The 19,844-nt window shown below is 47.1% G+C and overlaps 1 protein-coding gene across 1 annotated transcript in view; it reads left to right on the forward strand.

The window, feature by feature from the left end:
• The window catches only part of LOC119954309 (integrin alpha-8-like), a 194,029-nt gene that overhangs the window by 63,156 nt on the left and 111,029 nt on the right, over positions 1–19,844 (forward strand). The window contains exons 7-10 of the mRNA XM_038779427.1: positions 128–253; positions 9,761–9,805; positions 13,314–13,357; positions 16,408–16,464. Of these exons, the coding sequence (XP_038635355.1) occupies positions 128–253; positions 9,761–9,805; positions 13,314–13,357; positions 16,408–16,464 (272 nt within the window). The remainder of the gene's footprint in view (positions 1–127; positions 254–9,760; positions 9,806–13,313; positions 13,358–16,407; positions 16,465–19,844) is intronic.

The following is a 19,844-nucleotide window of genomic DNA, read 5'->3' on the forward strand; positions in this document are numbered from 1 at the left end:
ATCCTATCACTCGGGTCTCTTCATTGTACAGCACCGCACACGTTGCCTACCTTATGCAATCTGCAAAAAAATGTGTCAGTGCAATGTGCCTGAAAGGTAACTGTTTAAATTCCTGTAATTCAATCAGGTCAGTTTTTTACTGCCAACATTGAACAGATTATCAACAATTATGACGGTAATGAGCCTCTGAAGATACTGGGATCAAAGAAACAAACAGATGAAGCAAATGTGAGAAATGATAACAACTTTAAGGGTAAGATTCAAATGATTTTCCTATACGTAACTTCAAACATGTTGCTGTCCTCTCAGTCCGTTAGATAATATCCTTTCAGCATTTAGTTACTGATGATTTTTTATGTTTAAAGTATCTATGCGGAGTACAACAATTGCAAGTCTGATTGAACATCTAACACACGTGATAAGGGATGATGCAACTTGCTCAAATTCAGCCCAAATGCTAACTAACGGAGCCTGGAACAGTAGGCCCATCACTAGGGAGTGGAGTTGTCCTTCCCTGGAGTAACTGTAATGAGCAGATTTCGATGCTTTATCCCCTAAAACCTTGGCTTGGAGTAGATTCCTCTTCCTGCGTGTGGTGAATTATATGCCTCGTAATTCACACTGTATTGCCTTGCATGTATTGTGTCCTTGTGGGCTCTGTATGTGAGCCGTTGCGCGGCTCTGCCCATAAGGGGAGATGAGGAGTTTGTACTGGGCTCCACCCGTGGCTCCGCCCATGGCTCCGCCCATGGCTCCTCCCACTAACCGGAAGTATAAAGTGCTGCAGCCGTAAGCCTGCTCTCAGTTCCCTGGTCGCAGGTTGGCTTAGTTGTAAGACTATTAAAACCACAGTTTACTTCCAATCGTGTGTCTAGTGAATTGATGGTCACATCACTGCGATACTTCCGAAAGAGAGAGAGTGAGAGAGACATACACACAGGTCAGGATTTTCCGAGCCCACCGTGGTGAGTCCCGCTGCAGGGGATGTGGCAGGCCAGCCAAAATTAAATTGACTGGAAGATCAGAGCAGCAGGAGGAGCCAGAAAATCGGGCCACTGCCTTTCGGTATTGAAGAGCAGGTAAACCTTCCATCACCACTCTGATGAAATGTAAAATTCAAAGTGATTAAGTTCTACTATTACTTTAATGCCACATGGCATAATGTTAGGCACCCCGGCGATGGTGAAAGCTGTGAAAATGTTGGGTATGCACATTTAAGCCAATTCGAAGTGGAACGACCAAGTGGTTATTTGGTGTGCTAAACATAAACAAAGAAATGGATGTTTCTTCTCAGACCCTTCATCCCTTTCTGACTCCTTGTCCACAACCTGTTAATTTATACTGGCTACATTGATCCCTTGCTCGGGTACGCTTTGCCTGTGTGACACCCTGGCCTAACACACTCGTAAACCACTCGAATATATGTGTTGAGATTGATATCAGGCTTGTGGTATTATCATAAATATAAGAACTGCAAGGGTTGATGAAATGTCTAGATCAGCCACTAGAGGGAGCTAGAGTTACAAGTGTATAAGATATTGATGCTAAGCCTTGTGGGGAGAGAAGTGAAGGAATTAGCTTGAGTACAGACTGAAGGAAAGATAGTGTGAGTAACAGCAGTTCATAGTTTATAATAGTGCAGAGAGATTAGTTGTAGGTGAGTGTAGATTATATGTTAATTATCAACTGTGTATTATTTAGGAGTACATGTCGAATCCAAATTAGTAGTGTTAATAAATTTATAGATTTGTTTAAGTTAAAGCTATTTTGTGGTCTTTGTGAACACTACGCCAACCATCCTGAATTTCGTAACACCAAGAACACCACAAGACCCTCAGCACTGATCAAACGACAACACCTTTCGTGCCTACAAACAAGAAGAGTTAATATGTGTATTAAGTCTGGAAATCACAAATGAGATTTACCCAATAGCAGAGCTGCTTACTATCACCATGCCCGGAGCAACAAGGAAACTTAGCAGTTTGACTAAATTTAACCCAGTAAGATATAGGAAGGAAAGTTACCAATGCGGCCCTATTCTTTAACTGCTCCTGGTCCTCAAAGAAGCACTTCAATTATGAAATCTGTCTACTTCAGTGCCTGTAATGTAGGTATGGTGTACTGCTTTATATTTTAATTCAATATCCCTTCTTTTAGTAGCCCATCCACTGCTTCCTTGTTACCTACTGCATGTATTTGTCAATTTCTGTTACTGTATGATTGTTCCAAGTTTTTAACTTGACTACCTAATCTATAAATGAATTTCTTGATGTAAGTCACACTGCAATTAAACCTTTGGATGTGAATGTATTCCTTGAATTAAGTACCATTATTATTATACCATTTGGAAAACTCTAAGCATTGACTCTGCCAATATTCACCTCAGTCATCTTGGCTTAGCTGAGCAGGATGTGTCATGACATTGTTCCAAAGGGCCATAGGCATCTCTCCCCATGAGAGAGACAGAGAATTTTGACAGCTTGCAGCTTGAGGCGCCCCACTCCACAAGCACAGGACAAGGCCTCTGTGAAATATCACAGCCAGCAGAGTGATTGAACCTTTGCCATTGGCACCTTTCTGCATCACATGCCAGCCATCTAGCCAGTTGAGCTAACTGAAGGCAACAGACTGGCACGGGCATATTTATCAATAATTCGGAGATTCTTAAATGGACTTCTACAGGTGTATGATACCCAGTTGAACAAAAAGATCTCCTTTGATTTGCTTATATTTTTGCCTTTCTTTCAAACACATTCCTAACCCTGACCTGATATAATCTTCATCCAGTGTTCAGCACTTAAACTCTCTGTTGCAGCATTACAAAATCTGTTATTGAATTGTGGAAATCATCCCTACCTCTTTATGAAGGTAAATTAATTTACCTGAACTCAAGTGCTGTACCTATCTCCAATCCAGTTTATGTTGGCTGGGCCATATCCTTACTGCCCTACGTTTGGGCCTATTATACATTTTCCTTCAGCCAGATCACAACAATCCTTTTGAAGGGTTACAACCCAAATTATTAACATTTCATTCACTCCCACAAACATATGGGCCTGCTGCTCTTTACATCTCTTTCTGATAACAGTCAACAAAGTATGTTTGATATGTCATCACTGCTGTATTGTAGGAAACACAGCAAGGTCCATTAAACAGTTCTGTGATAATATGGATGACATTGTAATATAAAGGTATCTGGCATAGCAAGGGTTAATGTGGAACTGGGAAACAGTACTGCCCACAGTGTGAGACTAGGGTCAGTTGTGGGCTGGACAGAGACCTGTGTAGAAACAAGCATGGAGTTGGTCAGCATATATATACATAGATATCTGCCACCAGTAAACAATTAATGTTCAACCATGGAAGACTCAGAAACTCTTTGTGAGATGTACTGAATATGCATGAAATATGGAAGTACTGTGAATTGTGAGGAGGGATAGCGTTAAATTTCAAAAGGACGTAGACAGGTTGATGGAATTATTGGACAAATGGAAGATAAAATTTAATGCAGAGAAATGTGAAGTGATTGATTTTAGGCAGAAGAACACAGACAGGCGATACAACATAAAGGGTACTGTGGTGATTGTCCCTTTAAGGGCAGAGTAAGGGTCACATGGGCTGGGTGACTCAGGGCGGGATTCTCTGATCCCCCGCCAAGTCGGAGAATCGCCGGGGGTCGGCGTGAATCCCGCTCTGGCGTCCTCCAAATTCTCCGACCCCCCAAAAATTGCCCCGGTGTGAATCGCGCCACCCACCTCGGAGAATGGTGGGGATTTGCGCGGTGCTATGGGCCCCGGGGCTGCCCGAATTCTCCCGGCTGGATGGGCCACAGTCCCGCCGACGTGACCAGGGGTAAATTAAAACACCTATTTAAGGGCTTCAATGAGTTCTGATGGTTGACGCCGGCCAGCGTCAGGAGGGAGGTCACGGCGTGGGGTGGCTGCAGGAGAAGTGATGGCGCGGACGCAGTCGGTGTGGAGGGAGGGTGTGTGTGTGGAGAGGGAGTGTGTGTGGAGGGGGGGAGGTGTGTGTGTGGAGGAAGGGGTGTGGAGGGAGGTGTGTGTACGGAAGGGGGATGTTTGTGTGGAGGCGGGGGTGTGTGTGGAAGGGGGTGTGTGGAGGGCGGGTGGAGAGTTGGAGCGGAGAGGGTGAGTGCCGGGGAGGGAGGAGAGGGTGAATACCGGAAAGGGAGAGGAGGGCGAGTGCCAGGGAGGAGAGGGCGAGTGCCGGGGAGGGAGGAGAGGGCGAGTGCCGGAGAGGAGAGGGCGAGTGCCAGGGAGGGAGGAGAGGGCGAGTGCCGGGGAGGGAGAGGGCGAGTGCCGGGGAGGGAGGAGAGGGCGAGTGCCGGGGAGGGAGGAGAGGGCGAGTGCCGGGGAGGGAGGAGAAGGTGAATTCCGGAAAGGGAGAGGAGGGCGAGTGCCGTGGAGGAGAGGGCGAGTGCCAGGGAGGGAGAGGAGGGCGAGTATCAGGGAGGAGAGGGCGAGTGCTGGGGAGGGAAAGGAGGGCGAGTGCCGGGGAGGAGAGGGCGAGTGCCGGGGAGGGAGAGGAGGGCGAGTGCCGGAGAGGAGAGGGCGAGTCCTGGGGAGGGAGGAGAGAACGAGTGCCGAAGAGGAGAGGGCGAGTGCTGAGGACGGAGGGGAGGGTGAGTGGGGGGGGGGGTTGTGGGAGGTTGTCCGCCTGGCCAGGTGCTGGCTTCCAACAGTCGCGACCATGCAGCGTATGGCACCTGGCTGCGGTGCCTGGGTAGGGGTGTCCTGGCTAGCGGTGTCCTGGGTAGGGGTGTCCTGGATAGTGGGCCCTGGGTTGGGTTGTCCTGGGCTGGGATGTCCTGGCTCGGCTGCGATGGGGCCCTGTGGCTGCCCCCCTCGTCGCTGAGTGTTGCCCGCCTGCGTCACCGCACCCGCACGAGACGGAAGCGTCGTCTCCCTGGTGCTCCAGGTCTGTCTCTGTCTCGTGCCCGCCCTGGGATGTCCTGGAGGCATCACATGCCGGAGGGACTGGGTCTGTCCCTGTCTCGTTCCCTCCCTGGGACGTCCTGGGGGCGTCGTATGCCAGAGGGGCCGGGTCTCTCCTTGTCTCGTGGCTGCCCTGGATCGTCTTGGGGGCGGTCGGCATCCGCGGGGACGGGTGACTCGACGTTTGCTCCTGCAATACACAGTACAGCAGCATGGCGGTGATCGGGGATATGGGGGATATGGGGGATATGGGGGAAGGGGGATATGTGGGATGGGGGACATGGGAGTTATGGGGGAAGGGGGATATGGGGGACACGGGGATATGGGTGAAGGGAGACATGGGGGACATGGGGGAAGGGAGACATGGGGATATGGGTGAAGGGAGACATGGGGGACATGGGGGAAGGGAGACATGGGGGATATGGGGGAAGGGGGACATGGGGGAAGGGGGACATGGGGGATATGGGGAAGGGGACATGGGGGATATGGGGAAGGGGATATGGGGGAAGGGGGACATGGGGGATATGGGGGAAGGGGGACATGGGGGATATGGGGAAGGGGACATGGGGGATATGGGGAAGGGGGTATGGGGGAAGGGGGATATGGGGGAAGTGGGATATGGGGGACACGGGGATATGGATGAAGGGAGACATGGGGGATATGGGGAAGGAGGACATGGGGGATATGCTGGAAGGCGGATATGGGGGAAGGGGGATATGGGGGATAGGGGAGGGGGGAGAAGGGGGGCAGGCCGTGGGTGGTCTCACTTGGTGGTGCGCCTCCGACCTCTGCATCCGAAACCACACGGTTCTCGGGTCCGCCTGTGGGTTCCAGGGCCCTCTCCTCATGGACAGTGAGTGGTCTCTCATCAGCTGGCCCCCTCCGGTCATCTCATGCTCCCGGTTGTTGTGTGCGCGCTTCTCCTGTGGGTGGCGGGTGGGTGGCAGGGATAAAGGGCAACAGTGTTGGGCAGGGATATACATGCAGGCCAGCAGTTGTGTGTATATTGGCAGAGGTGTTCAGCCCATCCTGCCACTGCAGGCTGCATGGGTGGGTGCAGCCATGTCAGTTGCACCGAGGGCTGTGTGCACATCGGAGGTGGGGGGGGGGGGGGGGGGGGGGGGGTACTCACCCTGGCTGCTCTGACATGGTCATTGACCTTCTTGTGGCACTGGACACCTGTCCTTGGTGTTACAGCCACAGCGCTGATGGCCTCTGCCACCTCCCTCCACAGGCGCCGGCTGAGGCATGGAGTGACCCTGCGGCTGTGTCCAGGGTACAGGGCCTCCCTCCTCTGCTCCACTGCGTCCTGGAGCGCCTCGATGTCCCCCTCCTGGAATCTCGGAGCTGCGTGGCGGGCGACCATCTTGATGCCTCTTCGGGGGGAGGGGGGGGGCGTCTTTTGTACTGTGACGCCACGTGGCATCATTGACCCGGTGACGCCATTGCGAATGACGTCACGCCGCTGCTAGCCCATTCCGGGCCGGAGAATTTGCGCCATTTCAGGGGGCCGGACCCCAGAGTGATCCACACCATTTTTGGAGCCGATTATCGGGAATCCCGCCCTTAGAGTAGGGAATCACCTGAGGGGGTGGAGTCCTCCCAGGCAAAGAGATATCTTGGTAGCTAGCTGCAGTCATGAGGCTGCTGTACAATTCTTATTAATAAATACCTTTTGTGTTCATTAATGATGTCTGTGATAGTGATCTTTACAGTGGATGCAGGAGCTCCTATGTGGGGAGAGGCATGTATACTCCTCTGCAGTTTTCATGGAGTTGAGCCAGGTTTTCAATGAGTCAATCTTAAAGCACCTCAGATATGCTGTGAACCACATTCTGACTGAGGAAACCTTGAAAGGGTAATTCAAAAGGTCTTCCTCATGCCCCCCCCCCCCCTTCTTGCTAAGGTATGTCCCCTATGGTCCATTGTGTCACCCATGCTATGGTATGGCACTCCCTTGGCATTCACCTACTATAAAGTGGACAGAACCATTGAACACTATAGTGACAGTAGGATGTAAAAAAAAAACCTTTCAATAATACTTTCCACTTACTTAAAAAATCTCTTTTTACTAGAGCACAATAAAAGCGTCAATCATACAGCTCTTTTACAGCTTTAATAGCTCAAATCCCAAGCACTTGAAATCGCTTAACTTTGCGTAAATGAACATTGTGAAATTTACAGCATAGTTCAGAGAACCAGAGCTTTCAATCAAGCATTGTTTTCTCTGGGGCCGAGTTGTTTTAGTATTCTAATGGATGTCGGTGCTTGCAGCCAAGAATACATACAGAGGGGGCATGGGGGGAGTGTGGAGAGACATACCTTGGCATTGATGGGTTCATAAGGGGCCATAGTGGGTTGCATACCTTACCCAATAGGATACTTTGCACCAAGGTGAGTGGGCAGACAGATCCCGATTTAATGTACTATCCAAAAGGCAGAATGTCTGACAGTCCAGCATGCTCTCAATACTGCAGGCATCTATCTGCCTAGCCAAGTGTCTGGAGTCTGGTTTGAACCCATAGAGATCAAGAGCTACCACAAAGTCACAGCTCTACTTATAAGTTCCATGAGTGTGCAGTAATATAGTACGTTGATACTATCATGTGACCAACCATTGATAGTTAAAATTGTTTGCTTAAATATATGTCCATTTTCTATATCATTTGTTTCCCTTCTTTCATTTTTCCCACATGACTTGCTCTTTTCCCATGTCCAGGAGATTGGCTGATAAACTGCTCTCAGTTCTCTCAGTTGTTTTTGCAAAAATATACTTTATCTGCAAAATATCTGAAAGAACATTACAAACATTTCTAAGTGGCCATCATATAAAGTGTAATAATATTCAGGTTTTCTGCACACATCCTGTTACACTCTGAGGGACTTCAATACAGTCAGAGAAACATTAGAGACATTTCAAAATGTGCAATGGCATTTAAGTTGTCGGCATGGATTAAATTGTACTCTGAGGTGCTTCAATACATGATGCATGTAATATTCACCGTTTACATTCAATGTGCGTCATGCAGCCCAGGGGGGGTTGTATACAATTCCCCTCCCCTCATTGCACTATACGCCTTAATGCGCCTCTGTGCCGGCTGCACCTTGCTTTAGTGCATCCCTCAGTACATGGTCCTGGGCTTTAGAATGAGCCAGTCTGGAACACACAGTCGGAGACAACTCTTTGCACTGGAAGGCCATCAAGTTTTGGGCGGGCCAAAGAGCATTTTTAAATTTTTGTCTTGTCACTAGGAGGTGCATGACTCCAATTTCCCCCCGATTCCTGCAGGAATTCACCAGGATCCCCCACGAGTGACTCCCTTAAGTAAACTTAAGACTCCCTGAGCTCACAAATGATTCCAGCTGGACTAAAAGCCTTTTACACACTGAGAGTGCTCTTAAAAATAATATTGTACCCCTGATAAGACAGTCCGTTTGGCATTTGACCAGGTTCATAGTGTTACGATGCCATGGGCTAGTGTGAGGTCAATTCCAGCCCCACTTGACCTGGAATTGTAACACCATTAATTTAACCAATAATTCTTAGCAAAATATCCAACGCCTTTAGCCCTTGGCTCCCCAATAATTGCAATCACAGGTTTGTAAATTTAAATATCATTACTGTAATGAAATATGCAGCAAATATAACTGGTTATCTAATCTAATTCCTAATTCCCCCATTTTAACTTACCCCCACCGCTTTCTGCACAAACACACACAAGACAAACACACAGAGGGGAAGAGAGGAGTGAATAATAATAAGTAAAAGTTAAAAAGAGTATTTGTTTCAGATGGCTGGGCTTTAGCACACTCACCTTCAAACCAGGCTTTGAGGTTGGGATTTCTGCTTTCCAATGGTTTTCACTGTAGATTCATTCACATCTCTGCAATTTCAGAAATAAAACAGCCCATGGTATTTCTGGAGAAAACATGGGGAGAGAAAGTAGGTCGCTTTTGGTAGGCCTCTGGAAATCATCCCACTCAGGCAGGATCTAATCACAACCTTTTCCTGGGCGGAATACGGCGTTTTGGCCAATTCGTTGGTCACCAGCCAACTGGTCTCACCCCATCTCTCGGGTGTCTTGAGTTTTTCTGTCAAAACGCATTTCCCCTGCGCAACTTAAAGATACATGTCCATTTCTCATCCATGGATCAAAATGATAATGGCAAAAAAATAAAGCAATTGGAAATAAGGGAATCAACAGGAAGGGTCCTTACAATAGACAAAATTGCTCAATAACATGTGATTGGTGACACAATACTGTCATTACAACTCCAATGGTCGTCAATGCCAGGTCAGGAGGGTATTTGTTACTTTGATTATTTTAAAGCTATTGTGTATGTTGCTGAAGCTTGTCTTCGAAGGGAAAGAAAGAATAATTCACCCACCTCTGATGCACTAAGAGCTCTTTTCGAATGCAGCCAGAACCTAACCCATTCTATAACTCATCAGCAAGATCATTTGTCCCCTTAAGATGTCTGCAGGCATTCCATCAGGGTATATATTCTTGTTCAAATCCTGTCAGAGAGTTGATCTGCCAAGGCGTTAAGGTTTAAAAGAAGATTATTGAAGATATTGTCATGTTGGTACCCCATCCCACATTATCTTGTCACTTGACTGTCAGGTTGGTTTCATATCCTTGTCAGATCCTCTGATTCGAGTGGAAGATGTGATTTGTCAGGATGAGAGACTATCAGGATGCTTGCATTTGAAGATTTGCTCTGTTAAATGCAGCTTGAAAGGAGGTGAAACATGTGTCTCAAGATATTACCTTCATTACAACCTGAACATATCTACTTTCCAGGATATTCACTCGCTATGGGAGAATTCACCGGAGACTCTGAAAAAGGTAAAGTTCAGTGTCGTTTACTATTCTAGGTAATGTAACACTATTACATTTGCCCTCATTAATCCCAAGAGTCCCTAGATTGGGTTATTTTACATTACGGAGAGAAAAGTGGCACAGTACAGGAGGATTAAACATTTTTTTTTGATTGGAATCTAGTTAAGTCTCATTTTAATGTGGTGCTTGGCTGCCTAACAAATCCCGAGGGAGATGTGAAAACCATGTTCCAATAATTGCATCTTCTGCATGTCACTGAAAAATGCAAGTGATATAAGTACAGACTTGCTAAAATAATGAGGTTTATATAAGTTAAAGAAGCCCATTGCCTCAGCTAGAGTTGTTCTAGTTAACCAGAGGGCAGTGTGTTTCTGACACGTGTAAAATCCATGAGATTGTGAATCACAATTGACACAATTCCATTGCAATCCAACAGCTTTATTCCCAAAAAGTTAAACTTTAAAAAAACACACACACACACACACAGCAAGTTTAAGAAAATACTACCTCACCCCCGTTAGTCAGGCTAGGTTGACTGCGGATTGCTTGGATCTGATTGGACTAGGACTGATCTGCTTATACGGGATTTCCTGTTGATGGTCTCACTCCCGATAACGACATATTGATGAAAGATTTCAGCCTGACTTTATACTTTGGCTGCACAGCCCTTAGGCCTAATCCTTCTGAGCCACTCGATTGATCTCTGCATAGGGAGTGAGATCATGTTGATTGGCCCATGTCGGTCACCAGGGTGTGTGGTCAGACTGTGGCCCTTGTCCCACTGGACTTGGCCCATGCAGTTTGTTTTCTCATGTGAACTTGCTTCACGCAGTTATTTAAAAAGTCTGGCCTTCTGTCTGCTGCGACTTTGAGGCCTTATTTGGTTTTGCAAGTGATGGTGCAACTGCCCACAGGTCAAGAGACATCTTCATCTGCCAAAGGTAGACACAATCAAAGAAAGCTTTCTTCATCTGCAATAGGTTTTCAATAGTGAATTATATAGGAATTCTTAAGCATAATCTTACATCCAATAGGTATTAAGACGTTCATGGACACACCTGTCTAATGCGGCATTAGTACCTGAATCTCCACTTGTGAATATTGGCTGCCAAAACTCCTTGGTTTGGGAGATAGAAATGGTGACCTGTTCTCTTGAAAGTCCAGCAATTTGAACCAGAGTCTGAGATGACCCAATTCCTGTTCCACAAACTGCTATGTCACAAATTCAGATTGCATGCAGGCCTTCTGCTGCCACTGCATCAGCAATCGATGTTGGGGGCAGGTTCGTGCCATTCCCAGGAACCCAGTCCTCTGTACACTGACTGGGCTGAGTGGAGGCCATGGCTGCTGAGAGCTGGTGTGGGATCCATTGCTAGCCTAGTAAAGACCTAGCAAGACTAATGAATCCCGGTAGGGGATGACTGACCTTGCAATGGAGCATGCTCATCTGTTCTGCATGAAACTTGAAAAATCTCTTACTTCATACTTTGGCTCACTGATGACTGATCTCACTGGCCCCTCCTCTTCCCACTCCATCCCCCTAAAGCCACAATGTGCCTATATAATTTTATCCCGCCTATTGGGGTGGTTGGCGTATGATCTTGTACAGGTATCAAAATGATCTTGCCCTTGGAGTAGGGTACACATCCTGTAAAGCTGATAGTCAGAATTCCTATCCAGCAGAGTAGGGACTTTGGTATTTTGGAGTCCAAGGGAGTCATTTAATCCACAAAATGTGTTTTCGTTGGGTAGAAAGTAACTCTGGCATAAAAGGATCCAAACCCACTGTGAACCCATCCACCTCCAGTTTCAACAGACAGACAGGGGATGGGTGACCAATCTGCACCTGGGAGGTGGGGTAACATGGAAATATTTTAAGGAGATTGTTTGCCCTCATTTTGATAACTGTTGTTGGCTGGTTTCCCTGATCTTAGGAAATCATAGGATCATAGAATTTACAGTGCAGAAGGAGGCCATTTGGCCCATCGAGTCAGCACCGGCTCTTTGAAAGAGCACACTACCCAAGCCCACACCTCCACCCTATCCCCATAACCCAGTAACCCCACCCGACACTAAGGGCAATTTTGGACACAAAGGGCAATTTAGCATGGCCAATCCACCTAACCTGCACATCTTTGGACTGTGGGAGGAAACCGGAGGAGCCGGAGGAAACCCACGCAGACACGGGGAGAACGTGCAGACTCCGCACTCGGTGATCGAAGCCAGGAATCGAACCTGGGACCCTGGAGCTGTGAAGCAATTGTGCTAACCACTATGCTACCGTGCTGCCCTTGTTCTAGGTATGTGGAGGCCAGAGGGCTGGATCCACAAGGGGGCCTTAGAGCTCTGCTCATGGGCGGGGTAAAGAATCGAAAAATTGCCTCCAGGCCCAATAATCCACTCTGTAAATCAGCAATCTCCTCATCTCCACCATCTCTCCCCGAAAACTTCCACTGCTGACTTCCCCAGCAATCTCCGCGCAATCTGTAAAGTGTCCTCACTCCTGCAGAATTGCCTCTGACTCTCTATCTGTCCACAGGGCACCACCTTGTGATCACACCAACCCACCCAACCCTCTCACCCCTTTAACCTCCCCTCCCCCAGACAATAAATCTTACCTGCACCTTGCCTGCATTCTTTTTCAGAACCTTCCATACCCAACAAGCAACAAGATCTGTTAATCGGGCTAGCTCTCAGGCAATAAATCCACATAAAGGACTTAAAATTCTATAGAGTTCAGGGCATCCTGTATATCCAGATTTCCTGTCCATGAAATAAAAATGAAAATCGCTTATGTTCACAAGTAGGCTTCAAATGAAGTTACTATGAAAAGCCCCTAGTCGCCACATTCTGGCATCTGTTCAGGGAGGCTGGTACGGGAATTGAACCCGCGTTGCTGTCCTGCCTTGGTCTGCTTTAAAAGCCAGCTATTTAGCCCTGTGCTAAACCAGCCCCTAACTTTTCTCCTCCCCTTCCCCAGTTCCAAGGCTCCTTGTGCCTACATAGAGCATGAGGCTGATAGTGTAGTCTTGTGCTGGCTTCTTAGATTTTCAGTCAGGTTGTCCGCTCCTGTGCTGGGGTAGGGAGTGAATCACAGTCTTCTGAATCAAGGCCAAAGTGCAGTCAATGGAGCAAAGCCCCCTTAATGAAGAAGATTTACCATTCACTTTAGATTATTTATCCCTCACGTTGCACCACTAAAAATGAAAGAACTGGTCAGTCACCACGTTGCTGTTTGTGAGATCTCAGTAAACAAAAGATAACTTTGCCCCATTCATACTCTTGTGCTTCCTGGGACCAGCCAAAAAACTCCATCTGACGGCTCATCCACTCAAGATGCCACCAGAATGCCTTTACTCCATTCTGGTGAGCTTAGTGTGGTGTTTCCACTTCCACAACCGACAATCTGCTGTAGAGAAATCCTCTTTGGTGCCTGCACCAATTTTGTACATATTCTGCTTACAAAAGTCGCTGTTTCCAGACAAAACTTTAATCTGTCTTTTTCTTTTTACAGAATATCTTTTGGGGGTTCCCAGGGCGGAAAACACTTTGGGTTCAGTATGTATCATTTATTAAATAGATACTAATGAAAGATGGTACACTGTAATAGCCACTGTGATTAAGGTTGAACAAATGCTTTGATTTTTTTTTTTCTTTTGCTGGACGTCAGCTTGATTATCCAGAATCATTCCCTTCAACTCCATCCCAACCAAGTAAAACCGTACAGTCCTTAGCAATTGTACAGAACTAAACATGTTTCTGCAGATTTTATTTCTTTCTGTTAACCACCCTTGGCTCCGTACCTCTCAATATTTTGTACGGAATGCAGATTCAAACCAAATTGAAGTCCAGTTCTGACCATAAGCAAGCAGAGTTCAGGCTTTTCGCCATTTTGGGCTGGACCTTCCCCTTTTTCCCATTGTCTCATCAGCAATCGTTTTCATTCAAAGATGAGAATAGAAAGGAAAGTGCCTGTTTGTACTGTAATTTCCAACATTGTGTTATGGGAGAGGTGTTTTCAGAACCCCAAAATGTATCATGGAGTTCAACCAACCCCCACCTTTAATGGATTGTTGCTTTTGAAGCACACGGCTTGTTCCCCAAGTGTAGTATTACAATTATGGACACGTGGTTTTTAAAACAAAACAATGTTTATTCCATGAACTCAAATTAACCTTTTAAATAAACATTGGATCTCTTAACACCCCTTACTTCAAAGATAACCCCGAAAATAATACAACACTACCCAATCCTACAAACTATTCCTTTACCCATCCAAAAGACTTAACAAACCTTCAAAAACAGACATGAGGTTACATTCAATATATTTATCGTCTTTGGATTTGCAGGCATCAACAGACCAGCTCGGTGTTTCTTCCTGCAGCTCTCAACAAAACACGCAGACACTCCCAGCCGCTCTCTCAAACTGAAACTAAAAACCCAGAACTAACCTCAAAATGGCCGAACTGAGCGCGGCTCCACCCACTCTCTGACATCACTATTTTCTTAAAGGTACATTGCTTGAACATCCATTTCTTAAAGGTACTCTCACATGACAATTGGAATGTCTAAACCTAAGAACAAATAGGGTATTTCAACAGCAAATGCGTTTGAACATGAATGTCCAAACAATTTCCTCTATCTCAAGCTGAAGTGGACAGCGAGAGACACTCAAATCAAGAATTAGTTTTTCTAAATGTAATCCAGATCTACCAGTTCTTAGTTGCTATGGATATTTTAATTCCTTTTGAACCAAATTTGACTTCACATTATCATTTTAATATAAATTACACCAAACCCTTTCTGGGGCCATAACACACAAAATGTGGACAAAGGATTTGAAAGATTTCCCAACATTACAAAAAAAAATTATTATTGATGGTTTATTTGAATAATTTTACAGCATTTGGGATCTGCAGTAGAAATAAGCTTATTTTCTAAATAAACTAAAGATAATTTTTCTCAGTTTTATTGAAGAGTTCCCTCCTTTTGACATAAAAGAGTGCATTATTTATCATTATACTTTGAACCTCCTCCATCTAGTTGAGTTACATAACCTATTACCTCAGGAAAAGAAGTCAAAAGACTGGATTATCTGGTTTCCAGGGCAACAAAATCTGTTATAAAGTTGCTATTGTGCATCAGACCCGAAGGAAGTCCTGGAACATATGCTGTAACTGCTCGGGAAGTTTATACTTCCAATGGAATGATTTGCTTTGCCTGGGACACAACGCAAAATTCTCTGACACTGAGCCCAGTATCAGAGACCTTTACCACACACCCAACTACCGCTCGCACCCCCTGATCTGACTACCCCTCCCTGACTCACTCAACTACCCACATACTTACCCACTCACTCATTCATCCGCTCACTCATTCACCCGCTCACTCACCAATCCGTTCATCCGCCCACCTGCCTACCCACTCACTCAATCACCCGCTCATTCATTTACCTGCTCACACACCAATCCATTCATCTGCCCACCTGCCTAGTCACTCACTCATTCAGCCGCTCATTCATTCACCCACTCACTCATTCACCCGCTCACTCATTCACCCGCTCACTCATTCACCCACTCATTCATTCACCCGCTCATTGATTCACCCACTCACTCATTGATCCACTCTTTCATTCACCCACTCACTCATTCACCCGCTCACTCATTCACCCACTTACTCTTTCACCCGCTCATTCGTTTACGCGCTCACTCATTCACCGCTCACTCATTCACCCACTCACTCACCAACCCATTAATCCGCTCACCTGACTACCCACTACTTACTTATCCACTCACTCATCTACTTACCCAATTTGCACACCCTCCCATTCACTCATCCACCGACTCACTCACGGACTCACTCACTGAAAGACTTGAGACTATGCAAAACCTATTTGAGGTAGCTGTCGTCGTAAAAGGATGGAGGAGGCGAGATGTCCTCCTTTCCCACCCTCTCTGATGCTAGGCAGTCTTGGCCTGAGACTCGGTGCTGAACCATTTCTGCTGCAGCTTGGATCGGAAGACCCAGCTGAAAATGAACAATAGTGTCAGGGCACTGTAAACCTCATGGGCAGTGGCAACGCACCCAGCATTATTGCTGACTAAAAGATTGTGCCCTATTTTATTTTCAAGTGACGAATAGTAAATTGATATTTGATCACCATCCATTGACCATAGGATCATCCCAGCTAAGGATGGATACTGTTTCTGGATGTGTTTGTGGGAGTCAGAGTTTGCTCCATGAATGTCACTTACTACATTCCACCTTGGTGCTAAGAGCTGGCCCAGAGACTGCCCAAGACCTCCCAAAGATCTCCCCACAAGTATCGCCAGAAAAGGGAATGATCCACTTAGATAACATTCTTATTAGGAATCCAGGCAATTTGGCTTCTGCCACTTAAGGGCCTCTAGCTCTGCCAGCAGAGTGGTTCTCCATCTTATCAGACATGGGCACCTCGAATACACCAGGTCTACAATGGGATATCCTGCCCACAATCCAGGAACAGTCCTATGGTCTTAGGTTACAGGTTGATGGGCAGACGTCATTTCAATGCTCAGTTGTACTTAACCCAGAAGGTTTTGACCTCGGATGTCATCTTGCTCTGACAGGTACACATTCTACAGAAGGCGGATTTAAAAACAACGCAAACTATTGTAGGTGAGCAGGTAAGAAACAGTTCACTGCTTCATAAATATGATTTAACGTTGGTTATATGGCGATACGGTTAAATCAGCCCCTGCAATCACACGCCAATAACAGATAGCTAATTGTGGGATCTTTCTATGAGGAAATTGGGTGCTGTTGTTTCCCTGTATTACGACCGGGCCTATACTACAGTACAAATTCCATTGGTTACGACGGCCTTCGGGATTTCCAAGTCAAAATAAGCCCTATACAAATGAAAATCCATTTTTTATTATTTTGAAGGCAAATTTGTATGGATTTTGATGGGCAGCACTTATTATCCCCTCCCAATTGTTGCATTCACTCCTGTTACATGAAAGTCGGATTTCTGATCACCTTTGTTCTTCCTGGCTTGCTAAACATCAGATTTTCTCCTAACCTTATACGGTTATGTATAGCTGATGTAATTTTCCTATCATATCTTTAAGCAATAATCATTTAAAATACAAAAAATGGCTTTAATACTATTTTGCACTTAACTAATAACAATGTTCAAAGTAGATGTAAAGCTCCCTCTGGTGGCTTGGTGTATAACTGCATAAAGCAGTATCGACATCCATTGTTGTATTGGGAGGGGGGTGACTAACATTCTGCACGCAAAGACAGAGGAATACATTTTCACGGAGAGAACTGGGCTGATTATGCAGGCCAGAAGATTTTCAGGATAGCCAAGCTTCAGGGTGACATTAAATGCTTTATGGATGCTGTACGTAAACTCAGAGATGTGCCACAATCGCAAAGGGCTCCACCCCCTCTCAATGGTGTGTCACTATACTCAGGGTACCACACGGGCCAATTCCCACTATCCTGTCGGCCTGTCATGAGGCATTTGTCTGCTGTCCCGTAAGCATTTCAGCAACTATGAGAAATCAGAAGGCAACAAAGGTCATCTATGGCTACCTGGCCCCTGACTCCAATGCACAAACCCACATGGACAGGATTCAGATGATGAGAACCGTCCTACCACACGCAATGTCATGCAGCACACCGTGCTTAACCAAGGTTCTGCTGCTAGGACTGCTCTGGGCCATCCTGTAGTATTCTCCAGAGTCGCCGGTTTGATTCATCACGGTCTGCTGCATCCTGCTGAACCTCATCATGAGGACACAGCCCGCACGACCAATTGCATGACAAGCAGCTGAGGAGCAGAAGGAGGGGGTTGGACAGAGTAAATAGGCAGAAGCTCTTCCTGCTCAGAAAAGAGAACGAGAGAGGGCACAGATTGAAAGTGATATGCAAAAGAAGCAAATGTGAGATGAGAGAAAACTTTTTCAAGCAACCGAGTGGTTCGGGTGTGGAAGGCACTGCCTGCAGGCGTGGTGGAGGCATGTTCAATCGAGGCATTCAAGAAGGGCACTAGATCATTATTTGAATAGAAACAATGTGCAGGGGTATGGGGAAAAGTCAGGAGAATGGCACTAAATTGTGTTGGTCGTTTGAAGAGCAGGTGCAGACACGATGCAGAAGGCCTCGTTCTGAGCCGTAACAATTCTGTGATTCTGTGAGGAAGATCGGGGGACAGAGTAAGAAGAATCCGAAGAGGAGGAGGAAGGGGAGGAGGCAGCCAACACATTGGGTGGGATTTTCTGGCCCCACTTGCCGCCAGGATCATTTGGTCCCACTGAAAGTCAGAGGCTGCACCTCACACGCAGGCCCCGCCTCAGCGGGCCTGCCAACTCCCGCCCAATGTCTTTCTGCCAGTGATCATCTCATTTAACTGTGTGACCAGTGACCAGAGGACACGACCCCAATTCTACATTCGCCAACAGTGCCACACTTTGTCTTCCCTCAGTCACTGACTATCACAGCATCCTCTTGACCACACTCCTGAAATTTAAGCCACCACCAACTAATCATTCCACAAACACTTTATCCAACAAGCCATCCAACATTCCACACAAACATCAACTAATCACCCTTTTTGCATTCCCTTAGCGCCTGTCTCCTGTGTGCCTTTGCAAGGCCTTGTGCTTCTATTCAGTGCTACCCAATTGTCTGCAGCAAGGCTGGAGGAAGGCTGTTGTATTTCGGTGGGGGGGGGGGGGGGGGGGAGTGCCAATGGCCTTGGGGGATAACCTTAAATAGCTGGGGCCCAGAAGGCCTAGCTCTGGACTGCACCACTTTGACACAACTGACAGTAGTGTTGGTGCTGGCTGGCTGAGAGGCAACAGCAAGGGCACTGTCAGACTAGAGATTGGGGAGGATGATTGCTGTCATCCTGTGAGAAATCAGCTGATTTGCACCATTGCCACTTCACTGGGCAGCAGCTTATTAACCCGGGATCAGTCTGTTGGGGCACGGATAGCTGGACTGCTGTGAGATCCTGCAAGATCCCGTGAACCAGGGCAACATGAACACTGTCATGTTGACAGCAGTTTGCGATTGCTTTGTCAGCAAGCTGTGCCTGTGTAAAATCTGGGGTTCACTCTAACTTGATTGTAAGAGTTGAGCCAATTAAAATTGTTACACTGAGTTGGGAGAGCTGATCTAAAAGGAAACTGATGCTCTGACAAGTTATCGCCCATTCTGGGTACAGGTGTGTTGTCACAGGTTTCACAGAATTTATTACGTTATTTACAATAAGTACAAATATACCATACCTGGACATAAAAAAGACATAAAAACAGTTCATTCACTCTGGGACACTGTGCTTTTGACTGTTGGCTGACTGTATGCGCGATTCTCCAGCCTTGTTGCGCTCTCGGTGAAGCGTAACGAGGCTGGTGAATAGTGGGATAGGCCAAAAACGAGATCCGCGCCAGGCGCCAATCTGCGATGCAGCCGACCCGCTCCACTAGGTGAAATCGGAGTCTCGCCGTACCGTGGGGAGAAATCAATTCTCACCAATTAAGTCCCATTTCCATACAACTAACAAGAGCGACCCCATATCCAACTGCCTCCCGTCATTTCGATGCCTCTCCAGCAAGTGGTCACACTGGCACCGATTAGTGCTCATTTGAAAAATATGAACATGGCGGAAGGGCTTCTGTGGGGAGTCGAGGAGGTGAGTAGCCATCCTTGCTCACAGGCAAAGAGCCTGAGGGTGCTGGGATTGCCGCCCCAATGCTCGGCTTGGGTGGGGGTGGGTATGGTGGGAAGCTCAACTGGGGGCGGGGGACCATTTGCGGGGGTGGGCCACCACAAGTGGTGGGGGGGGGGGGGGGTGCTGTGGGGGGGGGGGGGGGGGGCAGCGACCCGCAGCACCTTCATGCCAACCCCTGGATCGTGTGTACCCATTTCGGGTGCAACCCCCTGTCCCTGCCCGCCTGCCCCACCGATCACGCCCCACCGACTGCTCAGGCCTCTGGTTCCGCAGCTGGAGTTATTGCCAATAGGGAATAGGCAACCGTGGTTCAGTGAG

Source organism: Scyliorhinus canicula, chromosome 19 (genome assembly GCF_902713615.1).
Source record: "Scyliorhinus canicula chromosome 19, sScyCan1.1, whole genome shotgun sequence".
In the NCBI taxonomy this organism is placed as follows: domain Eukaryota; kingdom Metazoa; phylum Chordata; class Chondrichthyes; order Carcharhiniformes; family Scyliorhinidae; genus Scyliorhinus; species Scyliorhinus canicula.